General features: G+C 33.1%; 2 protein-coding genes across 4 annotated transcripts; one reads left to right on the top strand and one right to left on the bottom strand.

Moving 5' to 3' along the window:
- The first annotated feature begins 3,667 nt into the window (after positions 1-3,667).
- On the top strand, positions 3,668-10,175 carry LOC149908106 (myrosinase 1-like). The gene is made up of 9 exons (XM_090103264.1): positions 3,668-3,748; positions 4,678-4,781; positions 5,190-5,382; positions 6,519-6,690; positions 7,661-7,868; positions 8,154-8,248; positions 8,333-8,635; positions 9,449-9,690; positions 10,002-10,175. Exons 1-9 carry the CDS (start codon positions 3,702-3,704, stop codon positions 10,123-10,125), a joined length of 1,488 nt encoding a protein of 495 aa, XP_089959390.1. The 5' UTR covers positions 3,668-3,701; the 3' UTR covers positions 10,126-10,175.
- A 218-nt stretch (positions 10,176-10,393) lies between these two features.
- Positions 10,394-26,336, bottom strand: LOC149908105 (proton-coupled zinc antiporter SLC30A2-like). Of its 3 annotated transcripts, none has more exons than XM_090103261.1 (11): positions 26,004-26,336; positions 16,948-17,108; positions 16,533-16,637; positions 15,950-16,070; positions 15,329-15,508; positions 14,782-14,872; positions 13,871-14,023; positions 13,282-13,413; positions 12,877-12,985; positions 12,265-12,390; positions 10,394-10,971 (listed from the first exon to the last, which is right to left on the bottom strand). In XM_090103261.1, the coding sequence occupies exons 1-11, from the start codon at positions 26,276-26,278 to the stop codon at positions 10,901-10,903; spliced, it is 1,524 nt and encodes a 507-aa protein (XP_089959387.1). In that variant the 5' UTR covers positions 26,279-26,336; the 3' UTR covers positions 10,394-10,900. The 3 variants fall into 3 exon arrangements, with proteins under 3 accessions (XP_089959387.1, XP_089959389.1, XP_089959388.1); XM_090103263.1 differs by lacking the exon at positions 26,004-26,336 and adding an exon at positions 20,327-20,471; XM_090103262.1 differs by lacking the exon at positions 10,394-10,971 and having other exon boundaries at positions 11,244-12,390.
- Between the last annotated feature and the right edge of the window lie 767 nt (positions 26,337-27,103).

Here is a 27,103-nt window from a genome sequence, read left to right as displayed (position 1 = left end):
CGTGAACACCTGAGAACTTTCTTGAATGGAAAACAAAGTAGCAATAAAACGGAAAACGAGAAATTTCGATACTAGCAATACAATATTAGCGCCATCTAGTAGTGAATAGGCAAAATAAAATGTTTACATACAAAATTTACTATTTTGTGCTGTATAGTTCGTTTTTAATCCTACAAGACCTTATAAAATATACTGTACTGTAATTTACTGTCGTATAATATGCGTTTTACAATAATACAATATATACCTACACACACACACATTATTTTATTTTTATGACGAATAGATTCTTGGGTACCTAATATTTATTACTTTCACATAAGTATTTAATTAAATTTTAAGGAATTTAGTTCAAATGATATCGGCTAACATTCTACAATCATGGTCAAGATAATCGTTTCAAGATTTTAGCGAACAAAAACAGTCTCCTGTTTTTGTTCGCTATACGAATGTATCTCCCAAAAAAATAGGAGCATTGTGTGTCATTTGAAATGTTATTATTATTTTTTTTTAGTTTTGCGTGCGTTTCTCTGAGGACATTTAAGTTTGTAGGGTGCTCAGAGGTAGGGTGTCACCCTTGTCAGCAGCCGCCATCTTGAAAAAACGGATGCAAAGAGTTTTTTTTTTATAAATTTGTCCCAGACGTTACACTGTCTCTTTCTATAGTTTCTACGTATTCATTCAGTCGTGCTGCATAGTTCGCCACGTGTAGATGTATTGTAAATCGTGAAAGTATTTTTAGTTAGGCACAGTTTGAATTCTCTTTGATACATTGATAAGTATTTCTTAAAGCGTGCATAATGAGTGTTTGTTTCATTTGTAAAAAACCTCAAGGTGACATTAAAGTAAGAACTGTGAATGCAAAGGGAGTGAAAACTTTGCTTGATCGAGCAAAAGCTAAAAACGATGTGGACAGTGAACAATTTTTAAAAAATATTTCTGAGGTTATTGTACATATTTCGTGTTACTACAATTATAGTGAAAATCAAACAGATAATGTCGTTCGTCGTATGAGCAATAGCAGTTCATCATCTTCAGTATCAGACATTCTGGGGACCAATTTTGATTTTGTGCATTATTGCTTTATTTGCGGAGAAGCATTCCAGGATGAGAGTGGTTTGCCTCCAAGCCAACAGAGGAAAGTTTGTCAGGTGCGTAATGATGAAACGAAAAAGAGCTTTTTGGACCTCATCTGCAATCGTACCGACGACGAAGCAAAGCGCATTACTGAGCGAATTGCCAATGTTCCCAGCTTAGTAGACGTTGAAGGTAAATATCACAAAGATTGTAGCAAGCGATTGTACTCCAAAAAATGGTCTGAACAAAAGAAAAACGATCAGCGTAAAAAGAACATTGATAAAGCCATGGAGGATGTTTTCGCTTTCTTAGATGAAAACAGCGATAGACGTAAATTTTCAATTTCGGATTTAATGAAATCGATTAAAGCGGATTACATTCCTCAGAAGCGTACAATCAAAAAACGATTGAAAGAGAAGTATAAAGATGATATTTTATTTTTTAATAAAATTGGACAAGATACCATAGTCTGCTTCAAAGATTTTGTATATAGAGCAATGTCCACAAGATCACCTACTGAAAATAATGACCATGAAATAAAGTCAAAAAAATCATCTAATAAAAAGAACGATAATCAAGATGAGAGATTGCAGAAAGTTAGAGATGCAGCGGCCATTATTTTGGAAGACATCCGTTCACAGAATGAAACGAACGACGTGCCAACTTTAATTCCTGAAACTTTATCAGTTTTGTTATCAGAAATTATGTGCCAATCAAAACGTAAATCGTTGCTTGCACAAGGAAAGTGTATATCTATGGCTCGCTCCATCGTTGCGGCAACTCGACGGACTGATACTGAATTGGACGCGGACCCGCAGCCTGGACCATCAAAAAAGAAGAAAAAACAAGCGAAAAAAACAAAGGTGGAAAGCACATCATCAAATATGTAATTATGGTCAGTTTAATCTCGCCAAGAAATTGTCCAAGGCTAAAAACTGCCTACAGCCTAGAGGCTCAGTTAGAACTCAGAGTGGTGAGGAATACGGTCAAAATAAACAAAAGAATATTGAGGATAATGGTAGGTAAATAATGTGAATAAAACAAATAATAGAAAAATAAGGCTAATGGATAATACCAACAACTTCGGGTTCGAAGCTCTACAAAACCTACATTTAAGCCTACATCGACTAATAAAATAAAATAAAAATAGTGCAAAATCTTTATTAAAAGATCAATAATTCTAATGAAGTTTTATTGTGAAATTACGAAATATTTATAACGCCTGAAAGAAAATTTATTCATACTTCTTTTTAGTTGTAGACAATTCAATTTATAGTAGTGACGAGTGAGCGACCCCACGTTCTTGACCTCGACAACCCTCCCTAAATAAAATTGCGTCCTCTTAGAAACACAACCCCCAATGTTACTTTCAATGGACGACTTTTTCTATAGATTTAAACTTATTCTCATTCATACAGCATGCTATATTTACATTATATACAGATATATATTTACATAATATATTTACAGATATCTCGATAACGATGCACGATACAGTAAAAATGGTCTGCACTTAATTGTAGAGCATAAAAAAAGGAACAAAAAGTGTCTTATAAGTGATTTCCGAATTTCATCGGATAGCCGAGTTATGGCCGAAAAACCAATTTTACCCCTTTTTCAAGATGGCGACGAAAGCTCATAGGAAATCTTGGTCGAAAAATTCAAGTTAAGCTTTTCTAGGTATCCCCTACAACATATTATCAAAAAATTAGATGCGCAAATTCACTTTCTTTTATTTGCCTTTTTTTTCGGACGAAATGAGGGGACTTATAATAATAGATTGTAAGTCAAGTTGTTTTTAATGTCAAAACATTCGTAATAACTTTGAAGTTTTTAAGTTTATTCTCAGATTAAAAAATTATTTGTTAATAAAAAAAAAACGTATATTTTATAGTGGAAAACGCAATATAACCAGGGACCTGGTAAAAAGGTTAAAAAGGGTTATGTCGGACTCCAACAGACTGCAACAGTGGACTACCGACTAAATTCCACCGCTTTCCGTCGAGCCGCAATGCTGGGGTTGCGGGTATTGTTAAGAATTCACCCGATCAGAAATATTATTTGAAGGATAGATTGAAGGACATTGCGTAGTGAGGAGTTTCTAATCGATGCAGCTTCCAAAATGACCTAACAAGATATTATAATGTATTTCTAGCATATTTTTTGCTTAACTAATGCAGCGTACACATTGCGTTGCATTTCATTATTCATTGGTTTGAACTTTGATTTAACAGCTATGTCGTCACAATATGTGTGACGATTATACATATACCGTTTAATAAAACTGCAAATAATTTAATTTAGACGAATATTTTCCATGTTTATATAGGTCTAGGACTGAGGTATGCGAGGTATAAAATGATGATTACCTACTATAAAAATTATCTGTAAAATTTCGATTATTCAACCAGCTTCTTTATTTATTAGCCAACTTTTTTTGTAACTACGTCATTATAACAAAATGGTTTCAAAAATTGCTTCCTTTGCAGTTTTAACATTTGCAAAAACAATTAAACTTTTTAAATAGTAAATCTAAAGGCATTGACTGTTAGCAGCTGATAATAAATTAATTATGTCTATAGGTCTTGGGCTATCAGTATAGCTCTGACTGCATCAGCGTCAGCATGGATAGTGTAGTTGCATATATTTTGTGTTTCGCTGCGTTTATAGGGTATGATTTTTTTTATTAATATCTGTATGATCAGAATAATAAGGGTGTATAAATCGAAATTATTAAAATAAATATTAAATCACACTATCTATTATTAACTTACAGGTTTACATTTTTCTTATAGTAAAGTCGTACTAAATAGGTTTAATATCTATAAGCTTTAATCGCTTATAACTAAATTGGTACATAGTTGATTGATCTTATATATAAAAATGAATCGCAAAATGTGTTGGCTGAACCGATTTCGGTAATTCTTTTTTTATTATATTCCTTGAAGCACGAGGATGGTTCTTATGTGGAGAAAACGTAAATATTATGTACCACGGGCGAAGCCGGGGCGGACCGCTAGTTATTATATAAAGACTTCAAATAATTATTAGTTCAGACTAATACTGAAACCTTATAATACTGGATAAAACCACCTTCGCACTGAATTAGTTTTAATAATCCTTACTAACTGTTGACGGCGGCTCTACTTAATTCATACTTATTTTTTTTAATATTTGAAAACGATATCAAAAAAATATTTAGTGTACGAAGTAGGTATATTCCCCCATATTGAAAAAAAAATAAACAATTGCATCACAATGCACCTATCTTTTTCAGCGTTCTCCACCAGGCGACATAATTCTCCTATTGACACGGAAATTAATTAGAGAACACATTTGACCTGTAATGGCTTCGTAGTAAATAGTAATAGATGTTGTTGTTATTCTTAGTAAGAATTATATTAATCTTAAGTTACGTAATACATGAACCCTTATTCATTCAATATCGATAAATTAAATTGAAGTGTGGGTTTACGTGGCACAATAATAGATTATTTGATTCGGTGTTTGGGTAACAAAAATGTTTATGTTCTATTTATATCTACGAAAAGGAGATAAAGTTTTGTGCTATCTATGATTGCGTTTGTGTTGTTTTTATAGAGCTCGAGTCGCCGCAGAGAACGAAAAAATATGTTTCCCAAATAAGTTCTTATTTGGAGTCGCGACTGCTGCATACCAGATTGAAGGAGCTTGGAATGTTTCAGGTAGAGCCATCCTCTAATATTTATTCAGTTTACTTTGAGAAACGCTTTTATATCGTCAAAATGCAGTAAGATAAATTAATTTCAACTGGTTCAGAAAGCAATTTCAACAAAGAAGAGGCGGCAAGAAACTCTCTCGTTAGTTGCTCTTTTAAATTCTGCGAACAGATATCTTCTAAAATTGCGCTCTATATAGTGAGAGAATGAGTTTTCGTGTATTCTTTGCCATGCTCAATAATGTTTGATTTAGTTTGACACATAAACATTATTGCACTATTAGCCGTTCATACCATACAGCTTATAAATTGAGATGTGTTTAGATAGCTTACATTTATATGAGCTGTAACAGTAATAATGATTACAAAAACTAAAGTAAAGAAATATTTTGATAGATTTTTAAAATTATTTCAGGTAAGGGTGAAAGCATCTGGGACAGGTACACGCACAGCCACCCGGAGCGTGTATTCGACCACCACAACGGGGACACGGCGGCTGACTCCTACCACCTCTTCAAGCGAGACGTGGAGATGATGGCGCAGCTCGGCGTGCAGTTCTACCGGTTCTCTATATCCTGGCCCAGGATATTGCCCAATGGATTGAGCAAGTATGATGATAAAAGAAGTTGGTTAGGTAGCTAGTTGTCTAATAACTAATAGGTACATATTGTCTTTCTCTAAGGTAGAAGTGTATTTATAAGCTAATAAAATAAAATGAGAATTTTCCTGATTAGATGGTAGGTAGGTAGGTAGGATGGCAAACAAGTCAGGCTACTATTATTCGCAATTGTATTTTTCAAAAAATTATTATAACATAGTACCATAAACGTTATTTTGAATACGTTGAGAGCTTACTATAACGCTCACAGTTGTGTGTTATGCCACAGATTATGCCGAGATTTTACTTTTCCGACCTTAAATTTCTGAATCCGAATTCTCGACATAATACAAAACAGCGTTCGTTTGTAGAGACGTTGCCATTTGTAATCGAAGAAATCATTCAATTTGCCTGCGATGTAATATTATACTGATAAAAAGATTTATTGGCTTATTGCTCATATTTCTTTGTATTGTTTTGATACAAGAAAGTAGTATAATAATTAATTTACGATTATTTGCTCGTATATCTCTGTGTTATGATGCAAGAGGCGTCATTGTGGTTAAAGACGTGGTATGCTAAATCACGAATAAAATTTATTTATAAATAAACTTTTATCCATAATAACGATAGCGTTAAGAATCTGTCGTCTTCCAGGAATCAAACCTATGAATCGTTGTATCAGTACCTAATCAGTTGAAAAGTAAAACAAAAGAATGACTAAGTGGACCTTATCACAGGAAACCAGATCCTACAATGTTATTAGTTCCTGAATTAACTACAGAATAAATAATAATAATATAAATGTTATAATTTTTCCCTCTCAATGTTTCAGACTCACTTAATCACATTTTAACTACATTTATAGTGTAGAAATTTATATAATTCATATCTCTATAAAAATATATTTCTTCTGTGCGTGTGTTTGTCACTGAACTCCTCCTAGACTGGACTAATTTAAATGAAATTTTATGTATGTCTTGAAGACCAATCTACCTACTTAATAGAAGTTTTATGTATTTATGTCTTCAAATTTATTTCAGAATGGTTTAGATTTGATATTGTAACGCAAACGAAGCGGGAACAAGATAGTCATGTATAAAAAATTACCTTATATAAAATAATGTGTACCTAATATCTTTTCAGTGAGATCAACGAAGATGGCATTAAATATTACACCTTATTGCTGGATGAACTTAAGGCTCATAATATAATGCCACTCGTGACGATGTACCACTGGGACTTGCCACAGAGCCTACAGGACCTCGGAGGCTGGACTAATCCGATTATTTCTGACTATTTCGTCGATTATGCACGGGTATGACTAATATTTATTATAATTTCTGCCTATCAACTACATCTTGTCTGACTTCTAAACGTGGGTTTATTGTAGAAAAAATGTGGTGGTACTAAACTAAAAAAAATTGTAAATTTCTTACTTTCTTCTAGATTTTACGAAAGAACAGTCATAATAATTTTGTCTACAGCAGTGAGACCTCTACCTAAAATACCTGTGTATTTTGCAAAGTACAACAAAAATAGAGCATTTCCTAAACAGGTTAATAAAATAATTTTAATTAAGTAGACTAATAATGAATAATATTTACATGGAATGAATTACAATTAATTAACAGTTTATCTCGATTTATCAAATGCATGACCCCTTATCGCGCTAATAATTTGCACTGGTGTATGAGTATGACATAATCGGTCACTATGTTGTATTTGCAATAAATTAAATAATATTTGAAAATACAGCCCTTTTGGTATCGAATATGCGTAGAATATTACGCAATACGCATGTAAGAATATTACGCAATACGCATGTAGATGATAGAGTACGCATGTAGAGTTTTTAATGACTGATTTACGACTTTGAACATTACTGTCACGAAATAAGGTGTTATTTTCAATGAATACAACGCTCTGATATTTTTCATAGGCGATTGTGAGTCTAGTTTTTGGTGGTTTCAATGTAATTTGAACGTTATTTCAACGAAATAAGGTGCTTATTTCAAATTTCAATGAACGTGTTAATCAACGATGCCCAGTTTAAGTCATTTTAAAGTTCGATTGTGAGTCTAGTTGTTGTACGTCCATGCTTTTAGGGTCGTTTCAATAGACTTTGAGCGTTACTACCATGAAATAAGGTGTTAATTTCGATGTTTTATACAACGCCGCACAGACATTATTACCACGCGATTGTGAGTTTCGTTGTTTTTAGTACGTTAAAACCATTGGATTTTTAGTTTTATAATGAGTTTGTATTATTGATATGCGTGTTCTAGGTGCTGTTCGAAGCTTTTGGTGACAAAGTGGACACGTGGTTGACATTCAACGAGCCGTTTTCCTTCTGCTTTGATGGTTACGGTGGATATGATGCTCCAGGTGCTCACGGGAGCGGCTTTGAAGATTATCTGTGTGGACATAACGTGCTGAGGGCTCATGGGAAGGTGTATAGGATGTATCAGCAGGAGTTCGCTGAGACGCAGAAAGGTGAAGATATGTTTTAATTTTTAGTAGCTTTCAATTGCTACTGATATTGTGCGAAAAAAAAAAGATTCATGTTTGTTCTGCGCCAAAATTCAAAAAGTACCATTAGTATAAGTACTTACCTATTAGGTACTTTGTTCTTACATGTAACAATCTACCAACATCTTATTTACTGTTATGTTAAAATTCCTCTTTATCTTATTTTTCTAATGTTTATAGATGAAAAAATACACAACAAGTTAAAATATAACAATATAATACCTACTATAATAAAGGTTTATATTACAGGTCACGTGGGTATAACACTAGATTTTTCATGGCAGGAGCCGGCCACCACGTCGGACGAGGACCAGCACGCTGCTGAAGTTGTTAGGCAGTTCTTTGTTAGTATTAGTACCTAATAATTTAATTTGAATTTGAATTTAAAACAGATTGGTATTGATAATTATTTCTTTCTCACTCCACAGTTTGGTTGGTTCGCGCATCCCATATTCTCGGAAACAGGGGACTATCCTCCAATCATGCGAAAGCGTATCGACTACATTTCAAAACGTCAACACTTCCCCCGTTCCCGCCTGCCGACCTTCACCCCCGATGAGATCCGCATGATTCGAGGATCAGCTGACTTTTTGGGTCTCAACCATTATACGACATACTTGGTGAAACGGAATAGGAACAAGATAGCCCCCCAGCCGTCTTTCGTGACCGATATGGGCGGGATTCTGTCGCAGAAACCGGAGTGGCCTAAGTCCAATTCTACGTGGTTAAAGGTGAGATCTTAAGCCAAAAGATATTCTAAGTTTTCTCTCCATAATAATTGCATGTTCATAGTTTTCATTAATTTAATTTCGTAGATTTATTTTAACTATGTATATCTAAAATTTATTGAACTATCTGGGCATATTTAACAATTACTAACACACCCTATAAACTACCGTTAGGTAACTGACAAAGGCAAGAAAAAAAAAATCATGTTTAACTTCACAATAGCTCTAACCGGTGCCTCCCTTTAGGTTTTATTGATTCAGCTTCAAAATTGATGACGTTTTACTTTATTATTTAGTTACATAATATATTCAAAGTATTGTGCTATTAGTAATCTGCGGTTTTATCCATTTATTGAAGTGAAACTTCTTTATCGGGGTTGGACAAAAATTTAGTGTAACATTTTTGCGTTACGCCGTACGCGTGACATTTTTGCGTTACGCCGTACGCGTGACATTTTTGCGTTACGCCGTACGCGTGACATTTTTGCGTTACGCCATACTCGTGACATTTTTAAGGTCATAAAGAAGTTTCACTTCTTACGTGTGTACTCTAGTACACGCATACATTTTTTTTTGTTACGGAAACATGCTATACCTTCTGCATATTTTTTTTTTTGAAGTGAAACTTCTTTATCGGGGTTGGACAAAAATTTAGTGTAACATTTTTGCGTTACGCCGTACGCGTGACATTTTTGCGTTACGCCGTACGCGTGACATTTTTGCGTTACGCCATACTCGTGACATTTTTAAGGTCATAAAGAAGTTTCACTTCTTACGTGTGTACTCTAGTACACGCATACATTTTTTTTACTTTAGGTGGTACCCTGGGGATTCCGAAAAGCCCTGAACTGGGTGAAAGCAGCATACAACAACCCAATTACCATCATCACAGAGAATGGTATATCTCTAGAACCAGGATTACAGGATTCAAGACGAGTTAATTATATAGATGGATATTTGAGAGCATTACATAATGCAATTATAAAGGATAAGTGCAATGTAGTTGGGTATACGTATTGGAGCTTGCTGGACAATTTTGAATGGATGAGAGGATTCTCGTAAGTTTTTTTTAAGTTGGAATAATTCGATAATTAAATATCATAAATTTTCAGCAACATGGGTCGTTCACAGGATTTATTTCTTGTTAACTTAATGTGCAAGTTATTTATAAATTCACCAATAATAACCTTCGTACCTAGTTAGTTGTTTGCCCGCGCCTTTTCTCACGTACTTCTTAAGAAATTTTAACCCATTTCCGTGTTATTTATTATGCAAATATCCGATTGTCAAAAATCATACAATGCATGCTAACATAAAAATTGTCCGTGTGTTGCAATACTTGAATTATAATGATTTCTTACTCTTTCAGCGAACGTTTCGGTCTATACGAAGTGAACTACGATTCTCCAAACAAAACAAGAACCGCGCGAATATCAGCGGGCTATTATTCAAAAGTGGCTCAAACAAAATGTCTTCCTGTGTCCTGGGTGTAATGTAGTTTTAAATGTTGTTTCAGTGTTGTAAATATATGATGAAAGAGAAATGAGTGTTTTATATTTGTTTATCATTAAAATATAATAGAAAATGCATATAAAGGAAAAAGATAACATTATTTCTACTTAATTTTTAAGTAAAAAGTATGGAACCCACAATCCACAGGTTTTATCAAACTTCGAGCATTACTTATTTATCCCTATGCCACAAATTTATACCAATTTTTTTTTACTTCATCAGAAATGTGCTAGAAAAATAAAACAAAAGTGAACAATAAATCATATTTTATTCATGCATCTCCTCTTAAATCTACAATACTTCCAACGTTACAACTATTCACTTACACTACCCTGTAAGGATAAGGCACTTTAATAAAATCACAATAATATCAAATTATTTTTGTTATAAATAAGTTACTTTAGAGTTTATGTTTTAATCAGATGAAGTTATATAAAAACATTTTCTATCTCTTTGTTTCACGACTTTTTCGTTTAATCATTTGATTACATTTTGAACAATGTAATGACGTTCAAAATTTCTGTTATTTTAAACTGATTCAACAGTTTATATTAAATATTAAGAATGGATAATATAATCAAGTTCTATAGGTTCATTTATTCTCAACTGCACCTTGTTATCTAGAACATTCCAGAAAAATCGCAAACGTTCTCGACACATTACATTGATTGCATATATAATTTTCTAGTATATTCTCGAACGTTCTCTAAACATTATTAAACTCAATTATTCTAGAACGTTCCACAATGTTCTCTATTAGTTCTTCTCTTCGTCTCGAATAGTAATAGTTCCGTCTGGATTACACTTTAACACTCCGAGTTCATTACCTGAACAACATTGACGGTAGTTTCATATTTGAGCGTATTTAAGTACATAAACTTATTTGTAAAATAAGAAAAATAATGTTTCACCCGTGACTTCGTTTGACAAAATATGCAATTTCAATCAAATAAGATACATCCAGATAATAAGGTAAACTCATCGAAATCGGTCCAATAGTTTTTGCGTGAAATTTGAACATAAAACATATCGTATGTTTATATTATCTAGTAGTATGTATTATTTTCTTAAAACAGTAAATATAATAAAACAGTAATTAATAGGTCAACGTTATTCCGCTTTAGATGTTATTATTTCTGTTATTCATAGGTCAAGAACTCCTGAATCAATACTATTAAAATTTTGTAATACTACGTGAGTGAGGACATCGAAAGTCGCGGGTAAATACTAGCGGGTATATAAAATATATGTACATACATTTAAATATTTGAGCCTCAAATTCGGTTTTGTTACTTAGATTATGCTATGTGCCGTAAAAATGAAATCCTATACTCTAAAAAGTGAGGTTTTACAATTTTAGTAGTAAGGAAGTAACATGGAATGTCTACTACACACATTAAAATTAAAACATGAAATAAAAGCGCTATAATTTTGTACAAAGATGGCTAATCTATGATGAAACTGAATCGATATTCGATTATAACAAAATTTTGTTTGTATTTCATGCATGCTTAGAAAATTTTCAAGTTTTTATATTAGAATACAATAATCTCACAAATAACTAAATCAATAAAAAAATCAACAAAAAAATCAATTTATAATATCTTTGGGATCATTATCATAATCGAAAATCAACCATACAGCATGACAATAGGTACTAATTTAATTCATCAAAATACAACTTTACATCCCAAAATGAACCTTAAACTACACAATATAAGATTCTTTACTGTGTTAACTATTTTACGGTTTTATCAGAAAATGAACCTTACAGCATTTTAATACGTAATATTTGAATTCATCAAAATGTCTTAATAATTTTACAATCAAAAATGAGCCTTACGTTACGCAACATAAGGTACCTTACCAATTCCTTTACATTCACAATTTTACTGGTTTTTTATATGAAAAAATCAACCTTACAGCATTACAATACGTACCATTTTACTTCGTTAACAATAACTCAATGATTAAATATTTAAAAATGAACCTTCTACTACACAACATAACGTTCAAAATCAATTAATAACATGAACTATTGTAGGTACTGTTTTTAAATAGGAAAATCAACCTTACGGCACATAGCAATAGATATCACTTTTACGCCTGCGGCATCTTACATTGGCTGCAATCCTCCATGCCGTCGTTGAATTCCTCAATTTGTAACGTCATTTCGAAGAAATTGTATTTCTCGTGAACTAGACGTGTGGCTTGTTCCAGAATCTTCTGTGGACTGACGCCCGTGCCTGAAAATATTTATTTGATTATTTATTTAACTTACTGCTTTAGAAATCAGTTAAAGAAAGAAAGAAAATGTATTTGTAAGCAGATACAATGTCACAGTTTTTATAAATATAAGAAGCAGAGAAGTTTAAAAATCTATCTGAATATTATGGAGTAGGAACTACTGAATGGAAATTTATTTTTGTATCGGACAGTCAGCTTATCAATGAAATAATAAATAAAAAACATCACGCAATGCTCTATTGGGCAATAGGGCTCAAGCATCCATGAAAAATATTGCAAAATTCCTTTTGAGAACTACAGAAATAAATAATATTTTGAAATAAATTAAAATCGTTAATATATACATTATACATACCTGTGCTAGAGACGATCGGTGCCTTCCACTCCAGTCTTAGTCAATATTTTTAGGTTAATTTATATACTATACTAAATGTTGTAAGAATATTCTTTTTGAAACAAAGTTAAATTAAAAAAAATATACATACGTATAGCCAAATGTGCAGCGAGCGCAGTTTTATCCAGCGACAGGGCCCACATGCGCAAATTATGTACCCGCACTACACCCGGCAGCGACAGGAACGTGTTAGCCACCTCCTGGAATTCAAACAATCATAAATCTATACTAATATTATAAAGCTAAAGAGTTTGCTTGTTTGTTTGAACGCGCTAATCTCAGGAACTACTGGTCTGATCCATCTCGCTAAGACCAACAGGAGCGGAGCACTGCGGATGAAACCGCGGAACACAGCTAGTAAATAAATAAACGCTTGTATTATAGAAACCAGATGGCTGATATACATACATACATAGATAATTTTAAATAAATACTTTTTCCAGATATCTGACAAAATTTTCATCCATCGAAACATCAAAATTTAAACACAACATACCTGAAAATCGACTCCCCTCGGCGATCCTTCCATGAGCACTAGCAGTGTGTCCTTGATAATATTGAATGTAGTTATCAGCACCAGGATGGAGAACAGGAACGTGCATATGGGGTCTACTAGGATCCAATCCGGCTGAAATCAAAATATATTATTTATTTAATATTGTCATACTGTAATTGTTATGCAACATAGTCTGTTTCATTATAAAATTTTCATTTTGTACTCGTAGATATTTGTGTGTTTCATCTTAGTGCCTAGCTTTAATAATAATAATTACAAGCGAGCACAGAAATAATAATTTGAAGATATGTACAATTAAATCCTCATTTTAACACACTCAACTACATACTCTAAATAAAAAATGACGTCACGATGTTGATACACATCAACAATGAGCGCATACGGCACGATACGCAAGATAATTTAAATCATTCCATACTAAACCTTATTGCTTGGTACTAACTTTCAATGTATGCAACGCTCATTACAAAACTCTGCCTAATAGACACATAAGCAGAGTTTTACTTCGGACATCATTTATCACTTACTAATTTCTATATTTATTTAGGGATTTTATGACAAAATTTACCTTAAAATAGATAACAATAGCGGCCACAAACACGCCGAAGCTCTGCAGAAAGTCTCCGAGCACGTGTATGAAGGCCGCGCGAACGTTGATATTCTCTCCACGTTCGTGCGTGTGGCTTGACGAACTCTCCGCGTCTGAGTCCGGTCGCTCTTTCTGAAATTGGATTTATATAATGTTTTATTTTTCTTACTAGCTTTCAGCGCTTCGCCCGCTTTTTGCAAAATCCGTCGTAGTTTTAAAGATCTAAGCATACATAGCTATGGACTGACGATATCTTGTTTTATACTATAAAGTGATAATCTTAATATATATAAATCTCGTGTCACAATGTTTGTCCTCAATGGACTCCTAAACCACTTAATCGATTATAATAAAATTCGCACACCATGTGCAGTTCGGTCCAACTTGAGAGATAGGATAGTTTAAACATGTAGGTACCACGGGCGAAGCCGGGGTGGACCGCTAGTAATAAATATATTTATTTATTAGCCAATGTTTAGAGAAGCGTGGGAGGTACATGCTATTGCTAATTGACTAACTGTGCCGGTTTCATCCGGAGACAAACCCCGTGCAAAAGCAAGTATTTCTATAGGTTATGTATTATTCTGATGCATAAGCTACACCAGTGCAAAGTATCTTGAAAATCATTGGCATGGTTTTCGTTTGAAGAGGCACAAACATACATGCTCACAAACTTTCACTGTAATAATATTATCTAATACTAGCGGTCCGCCCCGGCTTCGCCCGATTTCGCAATAAAAGGTAGCCTATGTTCTTTCTCAGGGTCTAAAGATTATCTGTGCCAAATTTCATCAAAATCGGTCCAGTAGTTTATGCGTGAAAACCATACATACATACAAACCTTTCCTCTTTATAATATTAGTTATCTAATATAAGAAGTGAGATATTACCTTATTATTGAGTACCGGATTGCTTCCGCCATGAGAGTGTCCATGCCCGCCGCCGTGACTGTGGCCGTGCTGATGGAGTGTGAGTCCCATACTGTGAATAAACATTATATTTTATGTCTTCCCTTTTTAAATTAGGTACACAATGATAGAGAATAATCTAATAACATATTTTCTGAAAAGGCATTGAATTATTGCAATATCCTTTCCCGTAACTTTAAACAAAAATTATTATTATCTTTGTTAAATTAGCTTCTTATTTGGAATGTTTGTTTAATGATGTGTGATGGCTACACCATACGTTGATGTCGGTTTGAAAAAGAGTTACGCATAAGACGGAAAAAGATCTAATTATGCAAGCTAAATTGCACTTTATAACTTAGGAACAAGAGCTATTTCTATGGACCATTTATTCTGTGCCGCAGGCACTGAGCATTTATGCAAACTGAAATTGCACTTTATAGCCTCGTAGCTAGAGTCGCTATTTCGATGAATATTTCCCATTTCCCAGGACACTTTTCCCCCTTATTTCTCCCATTTCCCCACTCACACGAGGTTAACAGCGACCCCTACAGCAGAGGTGATCAACATGACGGTCGCGTCGATCTCGAACTGCTCGTATATGACTCGTTGCACGGCCATGTATACCAGCACACCGGTCACCACCCATATGAGCAGGACTGATGTTAGAGCTCCTATGACTTCGGCACGGTACCAGCCGAATGGCATCCTGGGAAAAAATTAAGAAAAAAGTCACAAAAAATCTAGGATAGCGTAAAATTTGTCAAAATGGTGTTTAACGAAAAAAATTAAGCTCCTATCACTTGAGCACGGTACCAGCCGAATGGCAGTCTGGCGAAAAATTACAAAAAAATCACAAAAAATCTAGATTTTATAGGGGAAAATTTGTCAAAATGGTGTTTAACGAAAAATTTTGTACACTGGAATCGGTCATTTGAAAATATAAATTATTTTAACAAAAAATATCTCGTCTTTTCATAGAAAGAAATACGACATAATCATAAGAAGAACTACGTCAGTGTGATGCGTGTAACAAAAATAGATAATGAGATTTTTTCGATTCATCTCTATTTCAATTAGAAAGGTCTAATTTATGTGGTATAATCCTCTGTATTATGTTGTTTTTTTTTTATTAAACTACAATACAAACCTCCTCGTGGCCGGCCTACTAGCCACCCATAGAGAAAATAGTGATATCATGAAACTAGCGAAGTCAGTCAGCAAATGCGCCGCGTCCGTTGCTATGGCCAGACTGTTGGACAGGTAACCACCTGCAGACAAACATACATGTTATAGGTACGTATATCTTTGAGATAGCATGGCATATTAATATGAAGATTTCAGAATTTGGAATTAAATCTACAGGTATTTTTGTCAAACAACTGGTATGTACGGCGATTTAGCTTGTAAAATTTATAACATTAGTTTTGATAACGTATGATCATTTTGTAGTTAATTTGTATAGAAATTTTTGTAAATAATATCGAACAAAATATAACTTTTATTTATTTACGGCAAAGCTCATATTAATATATTATGTAAGTCGATCTTAAGTGCATGTAGAATTTTCACCAGTAGATATTATTTAGGTAAACCTTGATCTTAGAATATTATAATTTTATAAATACGATAATAATATCTTTGGCCATCTTGTCTAGATTTTATCACGCAACAAACATAACAATATACAAAGCTACATTTTAAAGTACAGAATCATCATAACAATAACTCACCAACAATTTCACCAATCATAAACACGACGCACAGTATACTGGCTATAATAAGTTTTCTTCTGGCCCGTTTGTCTATTTCCTCATTGCGCGATCTGTGACAATGCCCTGAAAATAATTATTTTTTTATAGATAGATGAAAAATGCGGTGGAACTAATGCGATGCATAATCTTCCTCGAAGTGTCCGAAGCAAAACTCTGTGTAGGCGTGTAATAGGCAGAGTTTTCTAATGAGCGACACAATAGACTTTGAACACTACTGCCTAGAAATAAGATATTAATTTCAATGAACGTTTTATACAGCGCCGCTGGGACTAGTTGATGACGTTTGTAATAGGAGATTGTGAGTCTTATTATAGTACATCTATAATGACACACAGAAAATGACTTAACAATTAATTATATCATCATCACTCACGTTCAACTTCGCTAATACTGCCGTTGCCTGTCTCATCACCGTCAGGATTCGTCTCGATTACCGCACAACATCCCGTGGAGGGATTGCCATGTACGCAGAATATGACACGCCTGCCTCGCGCCGGGCTCTCCGTGCCGTACGACGCTTTGCCATCTTTGTAGCTGGAAAGAATTTTGATATGAATTCATCATCATCATCATCATCGGCCCATATCATATCATAATATAATATGTTCCCATTGCTGAGACACAGCCTCCTATGATATTATTTGGTGATAATATAAAATTTTAACGTTTTAAAAGAGCGTCAGAAAGAAGTCTCGTATTCTAGGTAAGAATTGATAAACAAGTTAATGGATACGTAGGTAATCATAATTCAATTAAAATAACAAAAAAATAAATGAAGATTTTTAGAATGTAACTTCGAAGTTCGAACTACGTAAATAATAGGTTTTTGATAAAGCTATGTTAAATAGGTAATAAAAGAAAGATATTTGCAAGACTTTGCACGATATTAATATAAACAATTGAAAAAAAATACGTGTGGCACTCGGCGACTGCCGCGGTAAAGGTATTGCATAGCATGCCTTCAAGCCACACGTGTCCGTCGGAATGGGGAGCGTGAGGTTTTTTCGTTACGGAATTTCTCGATTCGGTCCCCGCGCTCAAGGCCCGCGATAGAAGCTATGCAATAGCTTAAAAACCTTTTTGAATAATTATTATTACACCTTTATACCTTTTATGCCTCATTCTGTCCACCGAAGAAAAGCGTCAGTAGTTTTGTAGTTTATCGCGGACAAACCGACGGACATTGACCACATTTCATATTGTATAAGTATTGTATAGTGATTGTAGGTCTATAAGTGTATTCGCTAATTACTAGATCAAGGAGGAACCTGCCCACTTGAAGGTTTCGCTCTGAATTTCAACAACCTTGACGACGAGGTCATGCAAAAAGTTTTGCATACTTTAACATTATAAACTAATGAAATGGAAAATGTCGTTCCACTTACGTCAATAATATATTATATATAATATATATGTATATTTTTCTATTAGGTAGGTATACCTATAAAAAAAATTTTTTTGACAACTTGATTAAATCCTTAATAACTGAACCTCTCCTTAGACAAAATTAATACTTTAAAAAATTCGTATACATAATATATAGATATTACTTACAGCTGATAATCGCAACGACTTGATACTTCATCGACGGATTACGATCTACTATCAAAATCACTACGTCCTCGCATAAGTGACATATTTTATTATAACAGACTACATTCAAAACGTGTTGCTTATCGATGATAAAAAATTATTACGGCATATATGATTTATAGGTTATCTGTGCCTCAGTTTATTGACCTGTTATCGACCTTGTGAAATTAGGGAGTGTATTGGAGTCCGGAAATCATTTCTTAAAAAATATATTCCTAGAGGTAATATTTACAAATTATTTTTTTCATTGAATTATTCGTTTTCTCTCTTTTCCTGTGAGCTTAATGTACCAAAAAAATTACTTATAATAAAACTGAGACCAAAACATTAATTAGTTCAAGTTTTAGTACACTTTAAGAGCTTTTGAATTCATCATGCTTTGTGTGCTTTAGAATGCAGTTTCTACACAAACGATCAAATTAATAACTCCGTAGTTGCTCTATTGAAATATAATTCAGGATAAATTCAAAACAATTTCTCAGTTAAACTTTAAAATTCGAGGGAACATTATTTTCCTTTTCTGAATTGGTATACCTAAGTAAAACGATAAAGATCACGACCCTGAAGATATTTCCTCCCAACAATTTATTTACTTTTCTTTGTAAGCACGCAAATCTATTAACTATTTGTATTTCCTGTTTCAATTTTGTGATTGAACAAATCAATAACACAATGCTAACAATATCAATATTTTGTTGCCATAGGCTAAGTAGGACTCCGGCACAGATTAGATATTAGACTCCGGTAGCCTTACGTGATATGTGGATAATTAGCCAGAATTTACTTCAGTTGTATATCTATTTCTGAAGATAATTATATCATAGCATACGTAATAATATGTGCGATAGTGTGAAATGTATCAATATGAATAAGTGACTTGATATGCTTCATTAAAAAATCAAGACATCTACTTAGGACCATCGCGAGTCGCGAACGCGACAAACCTACCCAAGAACGCGCCATAAACAATTGCATTAGAATACACAAGTATGCACACAGAAGTGCACTCAATTTTTACATTAAGTGGATATTGAAAATAGCATTAGATGATTCACCACGTGGGTATCACGCTCACGTGTTGTCTTGTGACCTTAACAGGCTAATAGCGTTTTGTACTATGATAACAATCAGTCTAAATGCCTTACTTTCATTTTACATACATACATTATATGTATAAGGTTTTTAACACGTTTATATTAGCTTCACCTGAAGGTTTGTATGTAACCGTCTCCTTTAGACTCGATAGTCAAACTTATATGGTCACATTAAATTCAAACTTTGTACGCTTACTTATCCAGGATCGGCAATACAATTATTTCATCTTATTAAAGCGTGTTTGTCTATAATTTTATTTACATAACTATGTATTTAGTAATCTGTGGAAGTATAGGCTTCGCTACAATCAAGATGTACATTGTTTATTAATTATTACGTACCTATGTACTTACTACGAATTTATAAATTCGTAGTAAGTACATAGGTACGTAATAATTAATAAACAATGGTACGCAAACAAACGTTTAGAATGATAATGATACTATATTTAAGAGTGATTTTAAAAAACTCTTATGCGTATAATGTATAGATACCTACTTCACTATAATCGCATAATAGTTAAATGAGACCACGTGGGCCAATAGTTGAGTGATAACGTCGATAATTTGATACTCCATTCTTTAACGCGTAAACAAAATATTACTATGAACATAAATAATTTAAGATTGATGACAACACGAGACAAATACAGATCGTAGAACAATTAATGGTATACCATTGAACAATTAATGGTGACTGAAAATAATTTGAGATTGTTAAAAATGAGACAAAACAAACCGTATGTATAATATCATAATAGGTATGTAGTGTGGACTGTGGTGTTTGTTATCTTTTTACGCGCCTATTATAGGATTAAGATATGGAATACTTTACTCATTTAAAACTGCAAATTTTCCACATACGCATAACAATGCTTTCTCAAAAGTATTTAAAACTCGGTGTAAATAATAGAATGAATAATTATGTTTTAATTCTTATTCAACTCTCTAGTTACGTACTTCATTCATTAGATACGTATTTGATTTGTAGACATCTAATTACACACTCTTATCTACAAGACGTTCTATCGTACTGTACATACATAAAATATCAAAAAAACTCACAGCAACAACGGTTTCTGATCCTCGGTCATGTTGGTACGATAAAATAATGATCACGCTAAATCCATCACGACAAACTATGAAATCACCAGCAGTTCAGATCAATTTGACGAACATACTAATGTGTTGTTATCACAAGTCGGGCGCTCCTTAACTTTACATTAAATATAGATAACGCGATGCAAATACTGCTGGTTAGATAAGGGATCGAATGTGGGGGCCTGGCCAGACCAACGGCAGAAACTCGTATAATATATGGGAAATACTTAAAAATTAAATACCTAGTCACTAAAGTGCTTTTTAGAGTTTCTTGGAAATGGAGTGAGCAGTTGGTAGTTCCTATAAAGTGAGCTAATTATACATTTAGTCAATAACTTTATATCCTGCAACCTAATGTGACTGATTGTGATCAGGGAAGAAAGAGTCATTTGATGAACAAACTAAAATTGATAATTGAAACATTAACGTGCATCGATGAACGCGTTTGAAACTAAGGGATTATTTTAACAGTATAATTTTATATTAATACTAGCGGTCCGCCCCGGCTTCGCCCGTGGTATATATTTACGTTTTCTCTACATAAGAACCATCCTCGTACTTCAAGGAATATAATAAAAAAAGAATTATCGAAATCGGTTCAGCCGTTCTCGAGTTATGCGCTTACCAACACATTTTGCGATTCATTTTTATATATAAGAAAAGAAGAAGAAGATGTACCATCATCTAATATTGAATGTTTATTTCATTAAATCTACACTAATAATAAAGGTATAAACTACTGTTTGCAAACGTCGCGTTGGACACGCCCGCTTACATGAAAACTGAAAAGTATCGATAAAATCATAAACAAATTAAAATCTATCTACTTACAAATGTAAGTAGATAGGTACGTTATGGAAAATCATAAAATGGTAATCCTTTTGAAGTAGTACAAATCTATAACCTTGAGCCCGTATATGTAGTTTTATGAACTGTTTCAAATGTTCAGTTCATTTTCAATATACATAGTCCTCCTGAAAGCGACTAATTTTCCAACCAATTCATATTATGATGTTTTTAATATTATTATATCTACATTGTAAATTGATCACATTGGTACAATTATTTGTATAAATTTTACTAGTGGCCCGCCCAGGCTTCGCACGGGTGCACCGTGCAATGGCGGCCGGCCGGTACCGCCGCAAACGCTACGTCCCGCAATTTTTAAATCTGTAGTATCTTCGAAAATATTCACTTAAATCATACGGTGTACAAGGCCATATAGATCTATATTAAATGAACAATGTATTCAAGGTATTTAATTTTATAAGGATTAATGCTGTATTGGTTAAATGCTCAACGTTAATAATCAAGTTTTCACTTCTGCCGGCACTCCCGGAGTGCAACCCGTCTTTTTTTTAATCCTGTTCAATGTAACCAAAACCTTTACAAGCGGCTACTCAAACTCATCGATAACAATGTTACAAAGTGCTGTTACAGTAACATGATGCAATCAGACCTGATCTTGATTCAATATTTACCTTTGTATAAATTCGCAGGGTACGCCTTGCACTTAAACGGAAGTATGTTTTGAATAACTACTACTTTTTGTATCTATTAGTACCACACCAAAAATATTATATTCATAAATATATATGTACATAATAGATGTGCCCTGCGGTTTTACTCGCATTGCTCCGCTCCTGCCAGCAGGATGATATACATTATAGCCTATAGCCTTCCTCGATAAATAGGCTATCTAACACTGAAAGAATTTTTCAAATCGGACCAGTTGTTCCTGAGATTCGCGCGTTCAAACAAACTCTTCAGCTTTATAATATTAGTATAGATTATCCCAAAATGATCCCGAAGCTATCTTTTTCATTCAACTGGTAGTGCTTAACTAGGTTACCTCGGCATTCACGAAAACATAAAAAACGTAATAAACGTAAATATATGGTATTTGTTTTTATTTTTTTTTTACTGATTTATAAACGACTAAATCTTCATCCGAGCAATAGGAAAGTATCTGACTTATGACTACCATTTCATACAAATAATTTTTCCGGAATTTGCTTTTGACAAAGAAAAATAATTTCCTTTAGAATGAAGATACACTGGACAAAAAATGATGTCACATAATATATTAGGTAAGTATAAAATATATAAACGTGTTATGGGAAATATCGGAGTAACGTATCAACGCTTACCCAAAGTAAATACCGATATCTATGTAAGGCAGTTGTTAATGATAGCCGTGTTTGCGCATCGCACTTCCTTGAGAGGTTTGTTTGCTAAATAGACGACGCGACGTTACTTGTGGATAATTAACAAGTTTTGTTATATTTTAATATATATAAATCTCGTGTCACAATGTTTGTCCTCAATGGACTCCTAAACCACTAAACCGATTATAATAAAATTCGCACACCATGTGCAGTTCGATACAACTTGAGAGATAGGATAGTTTAAACATTTACTTAGGTACCTACCACAGGCGAATCGGGGGCGGACCGCTAGTTTTTATATAGGGAAATATCTCTATTTGAACTTGTATCACATTGAAGAAAAGCGAATATTTATATTATATTTATTATTTATATAATATATAAAATTTTATATATTTTTTGTTCCCAATTTATTTGCAATTCACATAACTAAATACCAAGGTACAATAAAATTGAAGTTATTTTTCCTCGATGACCAGACTCAGAATACAACAGCTGTATTCTGAGTGACCAGACTAGCTTACGCACTCCGTCATTACTAAAAATTTTATTTGTAAGAAAATACTATAGATATTATACATATATTCAACCGTGTTATTTAAACACTAATAAATATGCTCAACTATACCTACCTATAATAATCTAGTCCGTCCTTTTTGATAAGGTGACAGCTATCAACACAACGGTCTCACGTAGCGACCTTTACGTGGTACGGGTCGCGACGGTAATCATAGAATATTGAATAATGAGATAACGTCAAGGTGTTAAATAATATTGTGTAGAGTAGAACTAATTGTACGGAAGAAAAATAATTCAGTAACAATATTGGTGTTCTACGCTAAGTCTGTGTACTTATTTACGTCGTAATCTATTGTCGTATTCGGTATTGAAGAACTAAGCAGTCTACGGTTTTTCCAAATAAAGACGAAATTACGAAGATATATTTAATACACTGTAGTATCTTTATCGAAAAAATGTTGGCTATATAAACCTCGTTTTAATTTTTTTGTAAATTCAATGTAAAATTAACGTACATGTTTATAATGCGACAACGTGAAAAGCACGCAAGAAAAGACGCGGGAAAACTGTCTAAGTGTCTAGTATGAACGTAAATCACATCAGTAATTTTTAACAGGTACTATGCTGAGAAATAGGTAAATAAATAATCTTAAAACATCATATGTAATCTATACTTCTATACTAATATTATAAAGAGGAAAGGTTTGTATGTATGTATATATGTATGTATGGTTTTCACGCATATACTACTGGACCGATTTTGATGAAATTTGGCACAGACAATCTTTAGACCCTGAGAAAGAACATAGGCTACCTTTTATTGCAAAATATGTACCACGGGCGAAGCCGGGGCGGACCGCTAGTGTTAAGTAATCTTATGAGGAATTCGTAATCACTACATAGTATAAAACAAAGTCGCATTCTCTGTCCCTATTTCCCTATGTCCCTATGTCCCTATGTCCCTTTGTACGCTTAGATCTTTGAAACTACGCAACGGATTTTGATGCGGTCTTTTTTAATAGATAGAGTGATTCAAGAGGAAGGTTTATATGTATAATAACATCCATTAAATAGTGGAGAAGTACTGTTATTTTTGAGGTTTCTAATGTGATGTCGTAAATAATTACATTTCTTCCGCTTACATTGCAAACGCAGGCTGAACCCTACGAGTTTTATCAAAATAATGTACTAAGTATTGTACACATTGAAAAGGTCTACAGAAAAGTCCGCGATGGCATATGTCTATCTCTTATGGATAACCCACAATAACTTTTTTTTGTCATTTACTTTTTACGACAAATAATGGCTAATTTTCGAAGCGATTTTAACCAATACAGCATTAATCCTTAACCAATTAAATACCTTGAATACATTGTTCATTTAATATAGATCTATATGGCCCTTTACACCGTATGATTTAAGTTAATATTTTCGAAGATATTACAGATTTAAAAATTGCGGGACGTAGCGTTTGCGGCGGTACCGGCCGGCCGGGCCGCTATGTTTTTACATACAACGTAAAGTTTTTCTGTAGTGTATTTAGTATCAGCATTGCACCCGTGCGAAGCCGGGGCGGGTCGCTAGTTCAACAATAAACAGTAAAAACATTTTGAGGAAAAGTTGAGAATTAAACCAACACATCAGTAAAAAATTTTTAACAATCTAGTTACTCTCTTAAAATATTTATCTTTGAATATTATGTTTTGACCTTACAAATACTAAGATCAAACCTGTTTCTAAATCATCGTGAATTATGATCTAAGTAATAAAAATATTTATATGACTGCATAATGACAATAAGTGAGCAGCAAGATTCCATACAAATGGGTTTCTTTGAAGCAATAACTGGACAGTGAAAACATTCACTTGTTTTTGTTATGCTAAAACCAGATTTAAAACATGTTTTAATGTGCTATTCAAAGACTTTATGGTTATACTTTACATGTGTCATTTTGAATAGATTAGTTAGGTACATAAATTATTTCCAATTCACATGTTCAATGCAACCTATATTAACTATAGGAGCCATACTAATTTGCTTGTGCCTACCTTTTAGATCAAATAAAGTTACTTATTTCAATTAATCAATGAAGTCTTATAAAAAAGTAGTAAATTGAAATACCTATTTTCTTATGATAAGAATATAAATAAAACATCAAAATACTATTCTATTCTATTAGTCTAAATAGTATAAATCAGAGTTGTACCTTGTACATAACTTTTCATTATTTTTCTTACTTTAAATATGTTGAGGACAAACAGGTATTGTTAAAAGTTTCATCAAAATTCAGTTTTTAAAGGATTCCATTGTAAACTATTTCATTGTAGTATGGGACTTTAACACATTCTTAATTTAGCAATATTTTTAATTTATTTACCAATTGATCTTACATAAAATATTCTAATAAACCTAGGTATTTTATTTTCTATAAGATTCTTATAAGAATAAAAAAATGCTTTAATCAAGTAAATATCTGTTTATAATATTATAACTACATTTAATATTAAATTCACAAACAGTTTAGGTACATACCTAATTGATTTTAAATAATTTATTTAATATTAATTTCAAAAATGCACCAGTTCTTTATTTATAATGTTACCAAATAATATTAAGCTTGCAAGATTAATTTATTCCTTGTAAATTGTAATCCCAAAAATAAAAACTTAAAAGTGGGTACAAATACGTACATCTCAGTATAAATATTTATTTACCAAAGAATCTTCTACACCAAATAAAAGTTGCATCCATTATCTAAGATTATAACTCAGTGCATCGCATTAAACGCAATCACATTAATTTATCTTATTATATTTATGCGGGTAAACTATATAGGTATTTAAATAAATCTTAAAGTTCAATCAATTATTCCAAGGATTTCCGAAAACTTTCAAACTTCAAAAGTTCAACGCACTGTGTTTCAATTAATAAATTACATATATTAAATACGAACCCATTTAGTGTAGACTGCGCTTCTTGGTCCATAATTTCCTTTTTAATAACTAAACAACCAGGAGTTTGAGAATTTTCTGTCACGTATTCCGCGTCCACATCCTCTAAAATAGCTGCACGATCTGCATTATTCGCCTTGTTTAATTTATCACTTGACAGACTTTTCGACCTATACCTCCCATTCAACGGTGTTAAAGTTTTATCCGCGAACGAAGCACTCAAACTATTCAACTTCGTATCATTTTGATAATTATCGTTTATTATGTTGGATGACATCTCGCGCCAAACAAATACCGCGCGTACGTCAAAATGTCAATCTCGATTGTTGAACGCCGCGGAGCAACTGACGTTCGCAAACAGATACCAAACGTTTTGCCGATATTGGAACAAAACAAAGCTACTCGACCGATGTAACAACATCATCGGAGGCTATTGTGTGGGAATAGATTTTTCCGCCGTTTCCTGTGGCCGAGTAATCCTCTCGTGACAATCGTGTGTTGAAAAACTTAACTTTTCAATGTCGGTATTTTTGTACAGGTTACGGTGAAGGTAATGATGGGACCTATTGTATTGCAAATATTTTTTTCACATGATGTTTCTTAATTGTGACCTTTAATTTTAGGAGATAACTGTGTTTTTTTTTTAATCTATAGACCGTAAACCTACTTCCGCTTCTTAAAAAATTAAACACAAAACTAGGCAGTAGCCAATAAGTATATTTTTCACATGATATCATAGGTTCATCAAGAAGTTCATTAAATTCTTGAATGGATTTTCAAAATTAATATGAAGAAAGAGTAGTATTAACAATTAATATTAAAGACCTTTGTATTTCAATAGTACCTATTTAAATCAGTTCAGCACGACCTACATACAGTATCATGTACCTACTATTTGAGTAACAAAATAGTAATTTATCTGTTTAATGTTTATCGTAAACATAATTAGCCCATAAAAGTATATTTAAATAAATTAAATCACAATAAAATGATAGGTAGGTATTGAATAGTCCTCAATATTGAAATGCCATAACGATCACTTGGAGGCTGGACACTTGACCTCAATCATACGTGCCTAGATTATATTAAGGTGAATCTACAA

The sequence above is a fragment of the Colias eurytheme genome, chromosome 6 (genome assembly GCF_061535395.1).
Source record: "Colias eurytheme isolate Ceu_HAF_F1 chromosome 6, ilColEury1 Martin Lab GWU primary, whole genome shotgun sequence".
Classification (NCBI taxonomy): Eukaryota; Metazoa; Arthropoda; class Insecta; order Lepidoptera; family Pieridae; genus Colias; species Colias eurytheme.
Note: the sequence above shows the minus strand (reverse complement) of the source record. Positions and strands in the feature narration are given on the sequence as shown.